This window comes from Falco rusticolus, chromosome 6, assembly GCF_015220075.1.
Source record: "Falco rusticolus isolate bFalRus1 chromosome 6, bFalRus1.pri, whole genome shotgun sequence".
Classification (NCBI taxonomy): domain Eukaryota; kingdom Metazoa; phylum Chordata; class Aves; order Falconiformes; family Falconidae; genus Falco; species Falco rusticolus.
The window spans coordinates 15,963,526-15,982,865 of NC_051192.1; the positions used below are offsets into that span (position 1 = coordinate 15,963,526).

The following is a 19,340-nucleotide window of genomic DNA, read 5'->3' on the forward strand; positions in this document are numbered from 1 at the left end:
TTCACTAGAATTTTGCATCTTAATTTCTGTTCAATCTAGTCAGAGAAGAAAGAACTCACTGAACGGATCAACAGTAGTAATGATATCATGGGTGGGCATAAACCCTTTAGATGTAAGGCCTCTGGAGACCTTTACTAAAAATAGGAAGTAACAGTGTGAAGCTGGGATGGGTATAACCACCCACCTTGACTTCCTCACCAGAGGCAGTCTCTGTCTTTTTCCAGCACATAGACTTTTTTTCAAATGACACTAAACTGATCTTGATTATTTGGGCACCTGGCCAGACTAACCTCTTACTGCCCTGATCACCAGTTTCCCTGAAATGGAAGGCTGTGTAACGTAAAGTCCAGAAATACAGAACACTCTGCTTTCAGGAACTGCTTAGATGATGGCAGCAAACTACCCAAAGGGAAAGATAAAGCTGAAATGCAGCTAACTCTTCCAGTGTTCAAACATTGAACATCCATTGTCTTTTCATGTCTGATTGATCAAGAACACCTGAGCATAAGCCACTTTTTCAAAACAAAGATCTACCCTCCGGTCCTCAGCATCTTGTATTTCTGCAACAGCTCTTGAAACTGATGGATACCATGGCTGAAACTATGCTCTGGTTAGCTGCACTGTGTTACCACTTCACATCTGGAATGAGGCTGGGAAAGTCACCTCTCCTTCTGTAGGCAATCAGGAGCATCTAGCTCCTTCAGAGGATGTCAGATGTGTTCTCTGGAGCTGATGTTTCTCCATGACCTGAACAAATTTGGATTACAAGACTTCCACATTAGAAATTGTGTTTTGATCTCAAAAGTCAGGAAGAATAAATCTTAGCCTAAGAACCCTCTCCCTGTCCCCTTACTGCCCACACATGCACAGACTGCCTAAGCTTGTCTGAGAATTTGAGGTATCTCGTTGTGGTACTATTCTCAACAGCAACTGGCAGAGATTATTCCCCAACCTGAGCACGATTGGCACAGGTTTGTCTAGGCCACTAAAGACACAGGAGAAGCTCTGATAGAAGTGTCCAAAATTCTAGCAAGGGTCTTACCCCATCACCACCAGCATCTCCCATCCCTGGCCCTGCCAGCACTAGACATGCTTATAAGAGAATTGGGGTTGCAGTCGCACAACTGCAACTCACAACTATTTTCCTGCTTTTTACATTCTTCACATTATACATGGGCAATTGCTAGGGATACACATCCAAGGACTGCAGATCTAATTCTTAGCTGAGGAGAAGCCTTGATGGCTTGCCAAGGTACCCTGGGACCATGATTCTGCCATAAAGATGAATGCAGCAGATTTATACATGAATCAAGTGCTGCTGCAAGATCAAGGCAAGTTGGCAGTTTCACCTTTAGTCCACTTAGTCAGTTTTGGCATTTTAGCTGACATCAAGCTTAAAAAAAACCCTCTTCTAAGCATAAAGAAAATGGGAATATTCCATATTCCCAATATTCAAAATATTGGAGTATGACCCTACAACCAGACATCTCAGAATATTACCCAACCCTCCAGACTGGACGTGGCTTACCAAAACTAAACAGTGCTAATACTCACGTCATCATGTTTATATTTGTAATTTTTGGTTGACTTTCCCCTTGCTGCTTTGGAGACAATACATAATTAGAACAACAGTCATCTTGCCTGCAGATTTTTTTTTCTCTTTTAAAATTAATACTGAGGGTTTTTTTGTTATTCTGGTGGCTGTCACTTCAGCAAAGAACTTTCTGGTTCCCAGAAACATTTAGCTGAGAAACAGCAATGGCAAACAGAAGCATGAATCAGCAAGGAATCAGTCAACCATAAGATATTGGCAGACCAATGAAACTCACTGGAAGGAGTTTATAAGGATTAAACAGCTTTTGTACTACTAATAAACCTCCTCTTATAGGCATTAACTGGACCAGGATATTAGGCTGCCAATTAAGCAAGTAAATGACAAGCAGCATGTTATTGCCACAGTTAACGGCACCTGCACAGGTATTCAGGAAAACATTTCCAGCAGCAGAAGCACACCTGATATAATGTGCAACAGTACGCAGCATTAAACTCTCCTGCACATCAGAAATTGCCTTATCGAGCTACAAAGGTGCACAATGCCACAGCAAGTGACAGAGACTCAGACCCATCCTCTGTGCAACAGAAATCCACCTGGATTTGCTCTTTACTCATCTTACTCTTCATCGCAAGAGAACTCTCATGAGACAGCTTGAATCACTTTTCTCAGGGACTTCTCCCCAGTACTTCCAAGAAGTTTTAAAGACAGACAAGAAAACCAGGAGGGGGCAATCCTGCTGGGATATAGGGAGGGATGCAAGTCACCTGATTGATCTGTCAGCAAGTTAGGTGGCAATTCCACAGTAGCCATGTAGATTCACTAGCTAATGAATGTGAATGTGAATTCACTAGCTAGTGAATGAAGTGTGAATCCAACTCTGTCAGACACCAGTTTTGATAAGAGGTTACAAAGGCACCCCAAATAAATATCTTCAACTAGACAGTTAACTTCCACATGGCTACACTTAAGTGAAATACACCTTTCCCTGTATGCCTTCTTCTAACAGACAAGTCATAGAATCATAGAATTGTTCAGGTTGGAATAGACCTTTAAGATCATCAATTACAACTGTTAACCTAGCACTGCTAAGTCCACCACTAAAGCACATCCCGAAGTTCAACATCTATGCATTTGTTAAACACTTCCAGGGATGGTAGTTATTACAAGACCAGGTTGGATGTGGCTTTGAGCAACCTGGTCTAGTGAAAGGTGTCCCTGCCCATGGCAGGGGGATGGGACTTGGATGATCTATCAAGTCCCTTCCAATCCAAACCATTCTGTGATTCTATGATTTATGGATGCTGATTCAGCTGCTTCCCTGGGCTCTCTGTTCCTATGTTTGACAACTTCTTCAGTGAAGAAATTTTTGCTGTTATCCAATCTAAACATCCTTGGTGCAACTTGAGGACATTTTTCCTACTGCTTGTTACTACTTGGGAGAAGAGATGTACCCTCACTTTGCTACAACCTCCCTTCAGGTAGCTGTAGACAATGATAAGGTCTCCCCTCAGCCTTTTTTCCTCCAGATTCAACAACCCCAGTTCCCTCAGCTGTGTCTCGTAAGACTTGTTCTCTAGACCCTTCCCCAGCCCTGTTGCCTGTCTCTGGACACACTCCAGCACCTCAAGGTCTTTCTTGTAGTGAGTGGCCCAAAACCTAACACAGGTTTCAAGGTGCAGCCTCACCAGTGCTGAGTACAGGGAAATGATCACTGTCCTGGTCCTGCTGGCTGTGCTGTTTCTGATATAAACCAGGATGCTGTTGGCTACCTTGGCCACCTGAACACGCTTCTGTCTCGTGTTCAGTTGTTGTCAACCAACATGCCAGGTTCTTTCTAGCCACTCTGCCCCCAGCCCATAGCGCTGTGTGGGCTCATTGTGACCCATGTGCAGGACCCAGCACTGAGCCTTCTTGAACCTCATGCAATTGGCTTTGGTCCATCAGTTCAGCCTGTCCAGATCTCTCTGTAGAACCTTCCTACCCTCAAGCATGTCAACGCTCCACCGCAACTCGGCATCATCTGCAAACTGACTCAGGGTGCACTTGATCACCTCATCCAAATCATTGATAAAGATATTAAACAGAACTGGCCCTAATGCTGAGCCTTGGGGAACACCACTTGTGACCAGCTGCCAGTAGGATGTAACTCCATTCCTCACCACTCTTTGGGCTCAGGGAACCAGTCAGTATTTTACCTAGCAAAGAGTACACCCATCCAGGACATGAGTAGCCAGTTTCTCCAGGAGAATACTGTGGGAAATAACGTGAAAGCATTTACCAAAGTCCAGGTAGACAACATCCACAGCCTTCCCTCATCCACTAAGCATGTCACCTTGTCAGAAAGAGATCAGGTTCATCAAGCAAGACCTGTCTTTCATAAACCTTGTCCTGATAACCTGGTTGTTCTGTACGTGCCATGTGACAGCACTTAAGATCTCCTCTATAACCTTCCCTGGCACCGAGGTCAGGCTGACAGGCCTGTAGTTTCCCAGATCCTCTTTCTGGCCCTTCTGGTAGATGGACATCATAGTTGCCAACTCCCAGTCAACAGGGACCTCCTCAGTTAGCCAGGACTGATGATAAATGATGGAAAGTAGCTTGGTGAGCACTTCCACCAGCTCCCTCAGTATCCTTGGGTGGATCCCAGCCAGCCCCATAGACTTGTGTGTATCTAACCAGTGTAGCAGCTTGCTGACTGTTTCCCCTCAGATTATGGAGGCTTCATTCTGCTTCCTATCTCTGTCTTCCGGCTCAGGGGGCTGGGTACCCTGAGAATAATCAATCTGACTATTAAAGTTTGAGGCAAAGAAAGCATTAAATACCTTGGACTTTTCTTCATCCCTTGTCACTATGTTTTCCCCCACATCCCATAAAGTATGGAGATTCTCCTTAGCCCTCCTTTTACTGTTAATGTATTTATAGAAACATTTCTTATGGTCTTTTACAGCAGTAGATAGATTAAGTTCTAGTTGGGCTTCTGATTTTCTCTCTGTGTAACTTCATGATATCCTTGCAGCCCTCCTGAATGCCTGACCCTTCTTAAAAGGTCATAAATTCTCCTTTTTTCCCCTGACTTCCAGCCAAAGCTCTGCTCAGCCAGGCCCATATCTTCCTCACTCACTCATCTTTCAGCACATGGGGACAGCCTGCTCCAGCACTTTTAAGATTTCCTTCCTGAAGAATGTCCAGCCTTTCTGAAGTCCTTTTCCCTTCAGAACTGCCTCCCAAGGGACTCTGTCAACCAAGCCCCTAAACAGGTCATAGCCGATGTTCTGGAGGGCCAAGGTCGTGGTTCTACTGATCCTCTTCCTTACTTCTCCAAGAACCTAAAACTACCATTTTGTGATTGCTACACTCAAGATGGCCTTCAACCACCACATAACCCACAAGTCCTTCTCTGTCCACAAACAACAGGTCCAGTGGGCTGCCTTCCCTGGCTGGCTCACTGATGAGCTGTGTAAAGAAGGTGTCTTCTACCTTCTAGACTGTTTCTTCTCTGCTGTAGTGCATTTCCGGCAGACATATGACAAGTTGAAGTTCCCCACAAGAACAAGGGCTAGCGATTGTGAGACTTCTCCCAGCTGCTTATAGAGTATTTTTTCTGCTTTTTTATCCTTGTTGGGTGGTCTATAACAGACTCCCACCATGACATCTGCCTTGTTGGCCTTCCCCCTGATTCTTATTCATAAACACTCAACCCTATCATCACCATGAAGCTCCAGACCAGGGGTCCTCAAACTTTTTTTAAACAGGGGGCCGGTGCACGGATGAAGTGGCAGGAAGTCGTCTGCAGCTGCTTGGTTTCCCCCCACAACCCCGGGGGGGGGGGGGGGGGGGGGGGAGGTGAGGGGGTTCTGTAAATACCAGAGGCTGGATTGAGGACCCTGGGGGGCCGTATCCAGCCTGTGGGCCATAGTTTGAGGACCCCTGCTCTAGACAATCAAAACTCATCCTAAGATAAAGGGCTACCCCACTGCCTCTACTTCCTTGCTTATCCATTCTGAAGCATTTATAGCCATCCATTGCAGTACTCCAGTTGTGCAAGTCATGCCACCACATTTCCGTTGTGGCAACTATGTCATAGTTGTCCTGCTGCGCAATGTCATCCAGCTCCTCCTGTTTGCTGCACATGGTGAGTATGTTGGTGTAGAGGCACTTCAGTTTGACTATTGATCCTGCCACCTTTTTGGGGGGAGAAGCCCTAATTCCTACATGACCATTCTCAGGCACTTCTATAGTTTATAACACACCAATAACCCTTGTGTCTTTGCTGCCACATGGATCTCCATTCCCAGCTCCACTAAGACAGCACACCAAAGGATCTTGCTAGCACGCCGTTCCTCAAACATTGATACGGCATCCACAGGCTTATCTCTAGCCAGCCTGGTTTTATCCCTTCCCCCTTCAAATCTAGTTTAAAGCTCTTTCAATGAGCCCTGCTAACTCCTGTGCACAGATCCTTTTCCTCCTTTGAGACAGGTGTACCCCATCTGTTGCCAGCAGGCTGCTTGCATGTAAACCAAGCCATGATTGGAAAACCCAAAATTCTGCTGGCAACACCAGGCTTGGAGCCAAGCATTGACCTGCTGGCTCTTCCCGTCTCTCCCCTCATCATTCCCTGCAGCTGGAAGGGCAGAGGAGAACAGCTGTCTCCTGATCCCTTAACCAGTCATCCCACAGTCCTGAAGTCTCTCTCGATTGCCCTCAGACTTCTTGTTCCAACTTCATCGCTGCCTGCCTGGAAATCAGCAGTGGTTCATAATCTGAGGGCGGTACCAGGCGGGCAGCTTTATCTTCACACCGTTAACCCGGGCCCGAGGGAGGCAGCAGGCTTCCCTGAGATGTGGGGCCGGCCTGCACATCGGGCCTTCCGCTCCCTTCAGAAGGGAGTCCGCTATGACAGTGACCCGTTGGGGGTTTTATGGAGGCAGTTGTGATGCAGGGCATAGGCCGACCTAACCTCGGGGACATCTCCAAGCTAGATGAACCATTGTCCTTATTGTTGGGTTCCCCTTGCCGAGCCCCGTACCTGTCACGTGCGGGCACCTGGGCAGGTGGGGCCGTCACAGAGGAGACGTGCCTGCTGAGCCAGGCAGGGATTGTCACTATTGCCCCTGTCCCTGAAGTCACTGTGTTCAGCCAGGCAAGAGAGAGGGCAGGGAATCCTCCGTATCATGTCCTCTCTCCATAGACTTCAGAGCTAGAATAAATTTTTGACTGCTTTAGACACTACCAACTTCCTTTTGCAGTGAATGGTTCTGTGTTTAGGATAGAGAGACAGGGAATCTTCATTGGTGAGGTTTTGGTTTGAAAATGCCCTTTTTTTATGCCAGAAAGCCTTTCACAGGAAGAAGGCTTTGCATGGTATCATACCATGATAGTCCGGCTTCCCTGACTTTCACCTGGATGTTTGTTCATGACCCAGGAAGGAAAGGGAGCAGGAGATATCTTATGGCCTGAAATCTCTGGGAGTTTCTTGACCTGGAATGCTATGTCCTTGCCTTTTACATACTTTGCTCGAGGTCTTGACACCCACAAACACATACAGAGCAGCAACTCACCAAAGCAAAGATTTGGGAAACCTGAAAAACTTTGTACCTCAGCGTAGAAGATAACTGGTACAAGGCAATGTTAAGCCTGAGACTACAGTCCCCTTGAAAGGATGTCAGCATGCTTGGTTTTTTCACCTACATGAGGAACAGACACCAAAATGGAAGTACCCTACTAATGGAATTACCAGCCACAATTAGCACCATTTCCATTTGCCCTAAATAGCCAGCGATTTCACTGTGCCCTAAATAGCCACCAATCTACCTCTCCTTAATGTTAATGAAGCACAGCAGAGCTTGCACACACAAGTATTTCTAATTCAGAGGATCCAAGGGAGCCTGCACGCATCATTAACATGGGGAGCTTCATTATCAGAGGAAAGAGCCTTCCCCTGAACTTCCCCTGGCTTTATTTGAAAGAAACTAGGAGGCAATGGTCTTAATGCAAAATTAACCCTCACTTTAAACTGCTGGAAGCCTTTACAAACTGTAAGGGGAAAAAAAAGGATGACTCATTGAAAAGGCTGTATTTTTATATGGAAGCAGGTTTCAATTAAGGAGCAATTTGCTTTAGAAATATGGCAGGATTACTGGATAGGACTTTACAGTCTGAGCCACAATTTACTGATTGTGATTGTATAAACTGTTATGTAATTTAGCTCAAGTGTATTGTGCAGAACTGCTCAACATAGATGGGCCACAAAGGATTTGTTAAACCAATCAACAACACCAAGTAGAACAAATATTAACTCTCCTGTTTATGTTTACCATTAACTTACTTATCCTAAGGGTCCATATCTGTGTATGAAGGCAGGCACTGTGCTTAGCTCTAAATGCTTTCTGTTTGATATATCTGTGCAATAATCCATTGTGATTATTTCTCTTCTAAAACAGGAAACGATATAGCATCGAACTTTGAATATTTCTATCAACAGTCTGATTTCTTGTTGGTCAAATGGAGACTAATTCCAAATTGTGACCATACTAAACACTTTATGGATTTGATGCTGGGCCCAAACCCAGTTCATTCTATTTTAATTGCCAAGAATTAAGAATTTTTGGCTGTTTTCAGTAAATGTGTGTATCTTTGTTGAGAGACCAAGGACATGATTCAAATCTGCCTTGTATTATGAACCCTTACCATCAGTGAGTTTTTGCATCCACTGGTGTTTTCAAAAATAACTAGATCTTTGTCCCTGATCTTGAATAGCCACTGTGCAATAGGCCTTCTGAATTTCAAGTAAAAGAAGAATTGAGATGATCTCTCAGGACCAGAGAGGGTTCTCACTGAGAAGCTAAGATGGCTTCATTTAAAGTAGCTTTTGAGTTTGCTACCCCTGGCTTCCTAACTCCTCTCTGTTCTTAAATCAGTTCCCCAGGTCCAATAGTTTACAGGCTGGTGTTTTAAGGGAAGTTAAAATTGGATGCAAATTCTGAGCTGGAAGGTGGCCGGTAAGCAAACACTTCAAACAATTCTGCAACGTAAGCACGGCAGAGACCTGCAGAGGACCCCTTTGTCACTCCACTTACCCCACATTAGGCAGAGCTCTGAGGCATGCAAAGTGGATCTGAAAATCTGGACACAGGTACTCTGGGCATGTTTTTACCGCACCTCATTGTTCAGTTGCAGTCCTCTTCCAATTAACACCAACTTAGGACTAATAATACATTGGTTATGACAGTGATGCCCAGCTGGCATGCCTGGCTTAGATCTATCCAGACCAAAAGAAGCATCCAACAGGCTTGCCATACTTCTCCTTGAAAGCAAAGAAAGTGTAGGGCTAGAAAATGTTGCCTCAATGCCAGATACACCTTCCTGCACCCAGAAATATCCCATTCAATGGTCAAGCTGAAGGGGAAGGCTTGGGGAACCATCTTGTCAGGTATACTCATGAGCCTGTGCAGGATCTGGCTTTGCTGTGAATACCTCAGGCTGCAGGGCAAAGGGAAAGGGGTCCTCCACTAGGAACCAAATTTCTCATGGCTGTTGTGGTGAGATGTCTCAGATGCCGGAAGTATAGCACAGTAGGTGTTCAGTCTCAGAAGTTTAGCTGATGTGTTGGTTAACTGAACAGTCAGCAGCCAATGATTTAATACTTTCCTTGCACATTCTGCCACAGGAGCCCTGACAGGGTTGGGTTATGAGGCCAAGTGAGCACATAAACTGCCCCATGTGTGCATACAGTCATGTACACAGGAAGGATGCACAACCCGAGAGCAACTAAGCATGTGCACATCGAGGGGAGAAGTGTGGTTGTAAGGGTGTTTCAGAGCAGGTGGGTGTTCATCTGAAGGCACCACAGTAAGTAAATATCAAAGGAAAAACAACACTAGAGTAAACATTTGAACTCTCTTCAAGACTCAAAGACACGGAGGTAGGGGGTACGCTGTTCTTTTCACACTAACCCATCAGCAGTGGCTGGGTTTGCAGCAACTGAATGCATGCGCTACAGGAGAGGATATTAGACCAGATTTAAGAATTAAGGCTATAAAGAAGAAAGTTAATCTTTTCCTCTGCAGCAGACTAGAGGAGCGGGAAGCAATAAAAGGCTTGAACTACAAGAGCAGTGCTAAGCAAGAACCAGGTTTCTGCAGTGAGAAGGGGAAAGCAAATGAAAAGGAACAAGAGGCAAACTTCCTTCTGGTATGCGCAGCCGTGAAGTGTTTGGAGTCCCCTTTGCCGCAAGGTGCTGCCTGGCAGCCGATTATTCTAATGCTCTCCTCTTGTAAAAATTATGCATAATGTGAAGAAACTTTTAAAGTCACTTAATCATGTTATGACAATTTTTTAATGAAAATTTGTTTTAATATTAATAGAGATTCATAGTTTCATGATAATATGGGTAGCAGTGGCATTTGGAACAGCCATATCTAGCCTGCAGCCATGCTGTGCTATGCCATGGCATAAGCTGTTCTTCAGACTACTCAATAACTTTCTCACATATAAATTTATAAAGACTTTTATAAGCTTCAATTACATTTTTAAAAGACATAAAACCTCTCTTTAAAGGGTGCTTACGTGACACATTAGTTTAACTTTCAACTGGACTTCGCGAAGAAGGCTTTTGTTACAGCAATGCAAGCTTGGAAACGGATTTCGATTTCCCTGGAAGTTTTTAGTGTGAAGGAGTTGAGGACAGACAGTCAAGAAATGCTCAAGATACTTGTTCTCTTAAAAAAAGGAAAAAAAAAAAAAAAAAGGCTTCTAGGGGTTTTCACTAACAAAAAACTCTTTTTTTTTATTCCCAAACATATGTTGGGGGGGGGGAGGGGGGGAAGTGCCAATACACTACATGCATTCTGATAAATTAACCAGCACAAAGATTAAGAGTCAATTACCCACATTGTAACTTAAATAATTAAAATGGTCCCAGACGTGATTTTAGCTTGCGCCAACTAGCCCTGTCCCAGACATCTCCCAGGCAGGCAATCTTGCCTAAAAGGTACTGCTGACGCAATTTCCCTGATGTTTTGCAGGCTGAGAAGGTTAATAACACGGCCATGGCCAAGCCTTGCTAGTTGCCCTCAGGGTCAGGGAATGAGCCTGAGGATGCTGGGATAGAGGTTGCCATGCTAGGGCTTTCCTCAACATCCATTACCTGCCTCAGTTTTTAAGATTTTTGGAGCTGGAGTCCATTCCTGAAACTCAGGGGAAGCAAAAAAAAACCCATCACTGCAAGCCTCTCACATTTTTGTGTTGAGGAACACAGAGAATGCACTGCTCCAGACCAAGAGACGGCACAGGAGATGGGGCTGTTTTACTGCTATTGCCTGCAACCTTTTCCTTGTACAGTGTGACTTCATACTGAAATGAGGATACTCTTGTGCTATCACTTTGGCCTGATGATCAGCAAATGTGGATTCAGTGCTTAAGGCTTGGACTCAGAGGCTTTTAATCTCTTTTTCACCCCTCGTTTTGATAGCACCCCTGTTTTACCAACTACAGAGCTTAACACAAATGGTAAGTACAAGCAGTAGGTTGCAAATCTGACAGGTTCCATATTCCAGGGCCTGGCAGAGCACAACAGAAAAATTTCTTCCGGAGTGATCTTTAATTCTTTGCTCATCAGAAACTAAAGGCAGCCAAGCCACAGTACTTTTATCTTTTTACTGAGGTTAGGTGAATCCCAGAGACAACAGTTTTAGGAATATTTTCCTGTCACCCATCTATCTTTATTCTCTCTGCTCAACCTCTGCCAATTGCTCCTAGTCATGTTTTGTTGTATTAATCCTAAAATATTCCCTTTTTATTGTGAACACTCTTCAAATACATATGGACCAAATTCAGACTTTCTTCTTCTTTCCCCACCCCCTCATCCTCTCATCATGCTGTGGGTATTTTATTCATTGACTTTTATTCTTCAATCCTTTCATCTCCTTTCATTCCCCACCCTGCTCCTCTACCAGGTCCATTTTGGAGCACTGTCCACATGACCAACGCCTCCCTGACTCACTGCATTTTCTTGGCTGCATGCTGACAGTCTTTCAACTTAACATGACAGTGATTTGGCTGGTAGGAACTACTCAGGAGAGAGGATCTGGAAGCAGCACAGAGAGGATACTCACAACTGAGAGGGCTACTCTGTTAACTACATAGTCCTCCAGAGGACAGGCTAACGGCTGGCTTCTGCTACTCGGACTGCCAAGTATCTTTGATGTAAGTTGACTCCCAGCTCATGCAGATTAATAATAAAGAAGGGGAAAAATGGTACTTGCTTGAGAGAAAAGGTCGATTGAGAAGTCATTGGTATGACTAAACTAAAACTCTTAAGCAATTTACTGCAAAGACAATATCTAGGTCAGGGCTCAAACATTTCCAGAGTTAACAACAATGGTGTAGATTAAATCCTATTTGTACTTGCTCCTTAACCACCTTTTGATACAAGCAGCAACAAGGTGTATTGAATACATTATTTATTATGAATTATTAATGTTTACATTGTGGCAGTATCCAAAAGGACTCAAATCACACTACAGGCAATGTTAAGAGAAGCTCTGTCCACCCACACAGCCTCGACCCAAAGACCTGGTGGTCCATATAATCAAGGTAAAAGCAGACTAGAAAGGGAATTGCTTTGCCTAAGACATTATAGTTAACTGGTCCAGAAAGACATCTAACACAGTTGTAGTTTGTCTTCTACCCAGCAAGCTTTTTGTTAAATTAGAATGAATCCCAGCTCTTAATTTATTGTGGAGTTTTGTTTTCATTATGAGGAAGAGTAATCACATGCAAAACCTGCAGGTAGCTGAAAGCCTTATAGTTTTCTTCTTTGAAGAAGGATGCTATTTTATTTTTTTTTCCTATTTGGGAAGGTGGCTTTTTTCCTCTTTCTTCTGAAACATGATTTATAAAACAGAAATGAATTATTATCAGCCCTCTGACAGAGCACTTTAGGATTTCTGCCTGTATACTACTGACCTGAAACAGCCAAAAATGGATAATGGTTCAGACTTGTACTTCAAAAAGAAAGTGAAATGTTAAGCAGGGCACTGGGAAGGGAAGATAAGCATGGGAAGAAAAGCAGGAGGGATGTTTAGATCATTAAAAGCCTTTTCCACCCCTTTTTTTTATGCCAGGAATTCACAAGTGTCCTCCCTGGGTAATAGAACTGGTGATAGTACTTGGCTGAACAGATTTCTCCACTGGATCCCTTTAGGTACCAGCTGCTCAAAGGCAGGAACAAGTCCAGCTTGAACAAACAAGTGCAGCAACAGAAGTGAGCTGGAACATCCACTGGGAGCCGTAAAACCATCAAAGATATTGGGAAAGACCTGGCTGCATCGCAGGGCTGGGTTATTACAAAGATGGGATATAGGGCAGTGCCAGTAGAACTCACCAAAACCATTTGCTATCCTTCTGGAAATGAAAACCAATATTCAAAAGTATCATTCTGTTTCAAACTTCTAGTAGTCTAGTAGTCATAATTGACAGGGAGTCTGAAGAGATACCAGGAAGGAGGATATGTACCCTACATCATAAGATGTGTTTATATCTACACAGAAAACTGTGCCTCATCTACTCATAGATTCTGTAAGCACTCACACACAGACCTGTGGCTACACCTCCCCTGGTAAGCTGGCCATCCCCATTGCCTGTCTTCCAGCCTTGAGACTAGCTAGCATGGCCTGGTCACATCATACAAACTCCTTCAGCCTCCAAAACAGCATAGGGACATCTACATTGCCCTAATAGAAACAGTTCCTTGGGTCACGCTGATCTCTTGTGCTCATGAATTGCTTGGGCATGGGATAGCTGTCCTGGGCCAAAACATGCCAGGGACCATTATGAGCCTTCAACAGTACAAACAGCCAAAACTGGAAAGCATTCAAGACGAAGTCAAAAAAAGAGACAGACTGTGCTTACATGTACGTATTAATGTACAGAGTGCATATGCTCCCTGTGCTTGCAGAAGTCTTATTTCCCCAGAAGCCAGTGTAGAGGACAGGCAGAGGAAAATTCTGTCATTTAGTCTAGGACTGAGACACCCAAGTGCCTACTGGTGTTTAAATATGCGTTGAGTGACCAAGTGCCCATTACAGACACTACCATCATAGTAAGTCCAGTCAGTAGAAGCCCAAAGGGCAATTCAGCTGACCAACCCTAAGAGAAAAATTAGAGAAATAGAGGCATCTAGTCCTGCTTAAAATGTCCCAAGCTATCAAAACCTTTGGTGAGAGATGCCAGATCTGACAGTGTCTCCAGGAGATCCTTGCCCTTCTGCCACAGAATGACAAGCCAAGGGAGGTCTCAGAGGGCATTTTAAATGGCACTATATGTCTCTCCATGGGCAACCAAATGAAGGACCCAGGTTTCCATCACGTCTAGTGGGACACGTTGTCCATGTCTATGTGGGGACCACACATGTTCTTCAGGACAGTATGTTTATATGCCTTCAAGCCAATTTGAATTCACTCATACTAAGCTTCTGGCTCACCTGCCAAATCTTAACAGTAATTTTTGATCGCTGAATAAGCTCGGAGAGCTACATCACAGATTTACTGTAGTCCCTTTCACTCATAAAGTGATTTGCTCTTTTGTGCTTTGGCTTCCTGTATTATGATTGAGACAACAAATAGGTTTTCATTCCCATCTGTGAACTTTGGTATTATCATAAGTGCCTGTTGAAATCAAGTGAAAATTGGCATCTTAACTCTGGAGAAGCAATTACCTCGTGGCCAAAAATGTTCTGCCACTCTCAATAACAGAAGTTTATTCTTGAGTTTCATATCTCCCTTGTATCATTGTCTGATCCCGTCATGTTGATAGGAAACCATAAATGTATAGACTGAAACAAGTTGCTTAGATTGTGAGCCTGAGTCAGTATTAATAAGGTTTGATGATTTGAATTGACTGAATTCAACTTGCAGCAAGCAAAGAACAGCAAAATGAAAGATCAGAAAGTCCTGATGAGGTGAGTAAGAAAGGCATGGATGTTCTAACAGAGCAACAGAAACATACCTACTGGAGAGCTTTCTTTTAATTTAATACACCATGAACTTAGTATATCTTCTATATAATATAGGTATTCATTGCATGACAGCTGGGACAATGAAACCATCAAATGTCAAATTCAGTTTTAGTAGAAAACATAATACATGAATCTGATGAAAATATCATAACAGTGAAATCAGATGGCAAATATTTTCTGCTTAAGAGATGAAAACCTATCCCTATTCATGACCACTTATTCTTTGGGAGCATTTGAGGAAATCTCTCACAGTGAGCATAAAAGGAAACACTCTCAGAACTTCACTTAAAATCTAATTAAATTAAAAGTTTTTTTAAAATATTGTATCTTATCAACTGAAGTGTTTCTCTCACATTTTGTCGGTCACCACTCAGAAAATCTTGGCAAAGTTTGCAATTCACCCACTAGATGTCTGGGTGTCTGGGGACTGGTTATCAATCTCACTTTAAGCCTAAGTCCCCACCTTGAGCTGGATTCTTATTTCTGCAAGGGTCACTTTATATCCCCCTGGTAATCTGAATAACAAAATGGCAAAACATCACAGCCTCCACTTAAAGGTCCACTTAACACTGCCAGAATTGCACAGGAATCAAGACTACAGATAGGATACCAAGGTAAGAAATGTAAGCAGCTTGCTGAGAACATCAGAAAAATATTGAACTTGGGCAGCCCATAACTAAATTCGTAAATAAATTAAACCACAGACTGCTCTTTGGCCTGAAGGCCAATGGCATACATAATTCTTATAGCTGTCCATGCAGTTCCCTCCCAAAACCATGGTGCCCCCATCCAAATTGCCAGTTGGGAATGGTCCTTCTGCTGCCTCTCAAACCCTGCCTGAGATCTGTCTGGGTGGGAACAAGTAGCCAGAACCAAACCAGTGCCAGAGACCATGTGAACAACAAACCCAGACTAATGTATGCCAGTGCGCAGGATTTTGACCTAGTTTAGGACCCAGCAGGGGGGCAAGAGTCCTGGGACTGTGTTGAGACCCAGCAGCCCTCTCAATATAGAACATACCAAGCAACACTCATACCAGATTTTCAGAAGTGGCATGGTTACTTACATGTGAAGAGACATACGGTGGATAACAAGGTCACTGCCACAAACACTGCCACCAGAATCTTGACTGAAGTTGGCACTGGCTGTACAAAATAGTGCAAGGATATCTGTAGAAGGGAGGAGGTGACTTCCTTTCTGCCCCGTGACAGAGCCATCGAGATCCTCAAGGATGGCAGAGTGAGGAAAGGGGAAGGACACTTGGAAAGGTGAGTTGATGAAGGTCAGACCTTCAGCTCTCACTGTGAATCCACCTGGGGGGAACAAGCGGCATTTCAGAAACAGAGACTGACCTTCTCAAGTAACAAGTCTGGAGACATCTCTGGAGAAAAAGAGACTAGCTTCATTCCACATTCACTCTGGAAAAATGTCTGCTGAGTCAACAAGAAGGGGAGATTCAGGAAAATAAATAAATAAATATAAATAAATAAAGAACGAAAGATGGCTGTAGGATTTGCCACTGCTTTCTTATGACCAGGTCCAACCTGTCCAGTGCCCTCAGATCCAAGTGCTTCTCCTGGCCCTACTAACATCTCCTCAGTGACTCCAAATGTTTCTTCACAAGTCCCAATGCCAAAATTTACAGTCTCCAAAACAGCGATTCTTATAGATCTCTTCTGCCTTATTTATAAGACAAAATCTTTAGAGATAAGGACTGTTTACATGCCTGTAAATATACTTGTGTGCATGTACTGCACCTCGCACAATAAATTCTTGGTTGAAAAGTGTGTCTGAAGGATCTTCTCATTACTGTAACATGGGTAACTACAAAAATGAGGAATGGTCATGTGGGCTGCAGCACAGGGAGTTTTTGAACATATTAGTATTTCCAGAAATGACAGAAAATCATTGCCTCATGGACCATAACAAGTCAGCTTTGGCATGGGTGTTCATGCACCACTATCTGACTATCGTATTCTCAACTGTAGCCTCTCTAAAGTCAGATTTTAGTATTCCTCCTGTTCTTTGATCTCAACTCTTGAAGTCTTTTTTTCTGTTATGTTATTGTAGGACAGTATTCATTTATATATAAATATATTTAAGAGGTAATTGCAGTTGAAACATTCTTCAAAGAGCCTTTGGGTACCTCTTTAAAGCTCAAAAGGATGCTTAGTTTACACATTATCTCAGGCAAATTCATCTAAGGTTTAGGCTGGCCTGAGGTAGGAGTTTGGTGAAATTCTGTGAGGTTGTTATAGCTATTAAATAAATCATCCATCTTGAAACTTCCCAGAATGAAGAAGCAGAAACAAGTTAGTGTATAAAAAACAATTCCACTGAGAAAATGAAACCAGCACAAAAATAAGGCTACCTTTATCTTCAAAATACATGTGATATGTGGCTTCAGCTAAGCGATGAAGCTATTTCCAAGGAAGATTGTAGAGAACCTGCAACCTCAACCTATGCAGAGCAGAGCAGCTAAACGAGCTGGTTCAGCCCACCCAAACGCCAGCAAAATGCACACACTAAAGAGGGTGAGTATGTTGAGGACTGATTGTTATGCAAATCTTTACAATCCCAGCTCAGGGATATTCTCAGTGCATCTGAGCTGCACACCTAGCACAACATTTATCTTGCATCTGCATATTGTCACCTTATGCCCAACCTCCCTGCAAACAGGGAGCCATTATCCATCTGTTCCAGTTGGGGAAGTGAAACAGAGAGAGTGACACTGTTGAAAACTATTAATACAGTGAAACCTAAGGACAGCAGGTATGCAAATACCTCAAAACCTAGCTTTTGGTAATTCACCTATAGCAAACATAGTGACAAGATCACAGAATTAAAACTGGGCCAGTATTCTTTGTCATTATACGGTGCTTTTTTGTGGCGTTCAGCTGAAATATCTATCAATGGTTGTCTGTGGAAACTGTGAACTTCTAAACATCTAAATCTGAAATGGAAGGAAGCCGGGGACTGAGGAAAGCCTGTGAAATAAGTGTAAATCAGACTCACCCTGCCCTTGGTAACAGCCAGAACAAGTCCTGATCGCTGTGCAAGTGTTCACATCAAAGTTCCTGAAGGTTGTGTTGGAGACAAATACCTGGTATCTTTTGGGAGTTTTTAGTCCTGCTGACATACATGTCCTATCCTGCAATGAAGAAACGCAGAGCACTGGGAAACGTATCACCATACGAATCTCCAAGTCTAATGAGTCCAGGATACAGCAGCTGGCACACAAGGATGTGACTGCACTCAAGTCAGTGGTTGTGGGGCAATGTATGCTGATTGAAGGACAGATCTAAGCTATGGCTTTGCAAATTCTGACAAGTAACATCTGCTTAATTCACCATTTGCAGTATGTGATTGTATTACATTCAGGGCAGTGATTGCCTTGTTTGTTTTGTCCGGGCGGTTGCACAGTAGTTAAGGCTGGACATTTGAAGGGAAAGAAAACTGCACATTCCCTGGGAATAAAGAATTCACCTGGAAGGCAGAGTAAGCATATTTTTTTACAGCCCCTTTTACTTTACCTTGTCTTGTCCAGTAGGCAGGAAATTTTCTTGTTCTACAAAGCTAATAATTCTAATTTCTGTCCTAAGGAAAACCTGACTGCTATGATTTAAAGCCCTTTTATGTGATTGGGGATGGGGTGGGGAAGCATTTAAGCTAGGCTCTCCTTAAAGTTCTAGTTGACTTCAGGGTCCATCGAAGTAACAACAAGTGGAAAGGAAGAGCAAAACCCACAAGTGATGGGAAACAGAACAGAAAAACTAGATTTTGTGGTGACTGTCAGCTGGGATACAGGGGAAGTGTGCATCTCTCTGCCAGTTTGTCTTGGAGACAAGCTGGGAAGGATGTACTTAGAGCTAGTGAGTAGCCTGGAAGAGGAAGGGCCAGCAGGACTGTGTGATACTGTTTCTGAGGCCAATAAACACTTTTGTAGAACAACTCTCAAAAGCCTTGGTAGAGAATTAGTTGAGAAATCCACCCTCTGTGAAAGCATTCTCTTTAATCAGAAACGTAGAATGAAATGGACTTTTATAAATAGATCATTAATTCAGAGAGATGTTGTTATCTTCAGTCTTATTAAGAGACAGTAGTTCCATCACCTTTTTTTACTTTGAGGTCAAAACATCTGGGGTCACAGTCCTGGTCCTTGGGCCATCTTATTCCAAGTCACTGCTAAGCTGAAATCCCTGGCTTCTGGTAACAAATCAGTCAGAAAGACTCTGTTGATTTTTTGCTTACACTTGCCTGGTTTTCCATTCCACCCTCCTTTTTCTCTCTCCTTTTTTTTTTTTTTTTTTAGTAGCTAATTTATTTTATGTAAATAAATGGCAAATAGAAGAAAGAGGTGAGATGACAGTTCCTCCCTCTTGTGTGTCACCTGTCTCAGACATCCTGCTTTTTCAGGAAGAAATGCTTCTCCTCAAATGGCTCCACAAGGACTATGAGCTGCTTTATGGTAGCATGGAAGAGGCTTGCTGAATGTCAAGGAAGCTAACAAAAGTCTTCCTCTTGGCTTTTACAGGCCCTGGACTTACCCCTGCAACTAACATTTTAATTGATCAAAGCCCCAGTTTTTAAATGCCCTGATATGTCCAGAAAACAATCTTGTTTTAAAGCACTTCTTTCAAAAATTGGAAGGGCTAGCAGAGAGGAATATCCAAGGTTCCCATTAAATTAATGTCATAAAGTTTTAATTGATATTAAAGAGACATCATTATTAAAGGGAGAATTACATAAATTAAGATGTAAATTATG

General features: G+C 43.2%; 1 protein-coding gene across 4 annotated transcripts in view; it reads right to left on the minus strand.

Moving 5' to 3' along the window:
- PKHD1 (PKHD1 ciliary IPT domain containing fibrocystin/polyductin) overlaps positions 1-19,340 on the minus strand; it is a 278,509-nt gene that overhangs the window by 116,750 nt on the left and 142,419 nt on the right. For all 4 annotated transcript variants that reach the window (XM_037391751.1, XM_037391752.1, XM_037391750.1 and 1 more), the window contains 2 exons: positions 17,589-17,724; positions 15,640-15,886 (listed from right to left, as the gene is read on the minus strand). In XM_037391751.1, the coding sequence (XP_037247648.1) occupies positions 15,640-15,886; positions 17,589-17,724 (383 nt within the window). The remainder of the gene's footprint in view (positions 1-15,639; positions 15,887-17,588; positions 17,725-19,340) is intronic.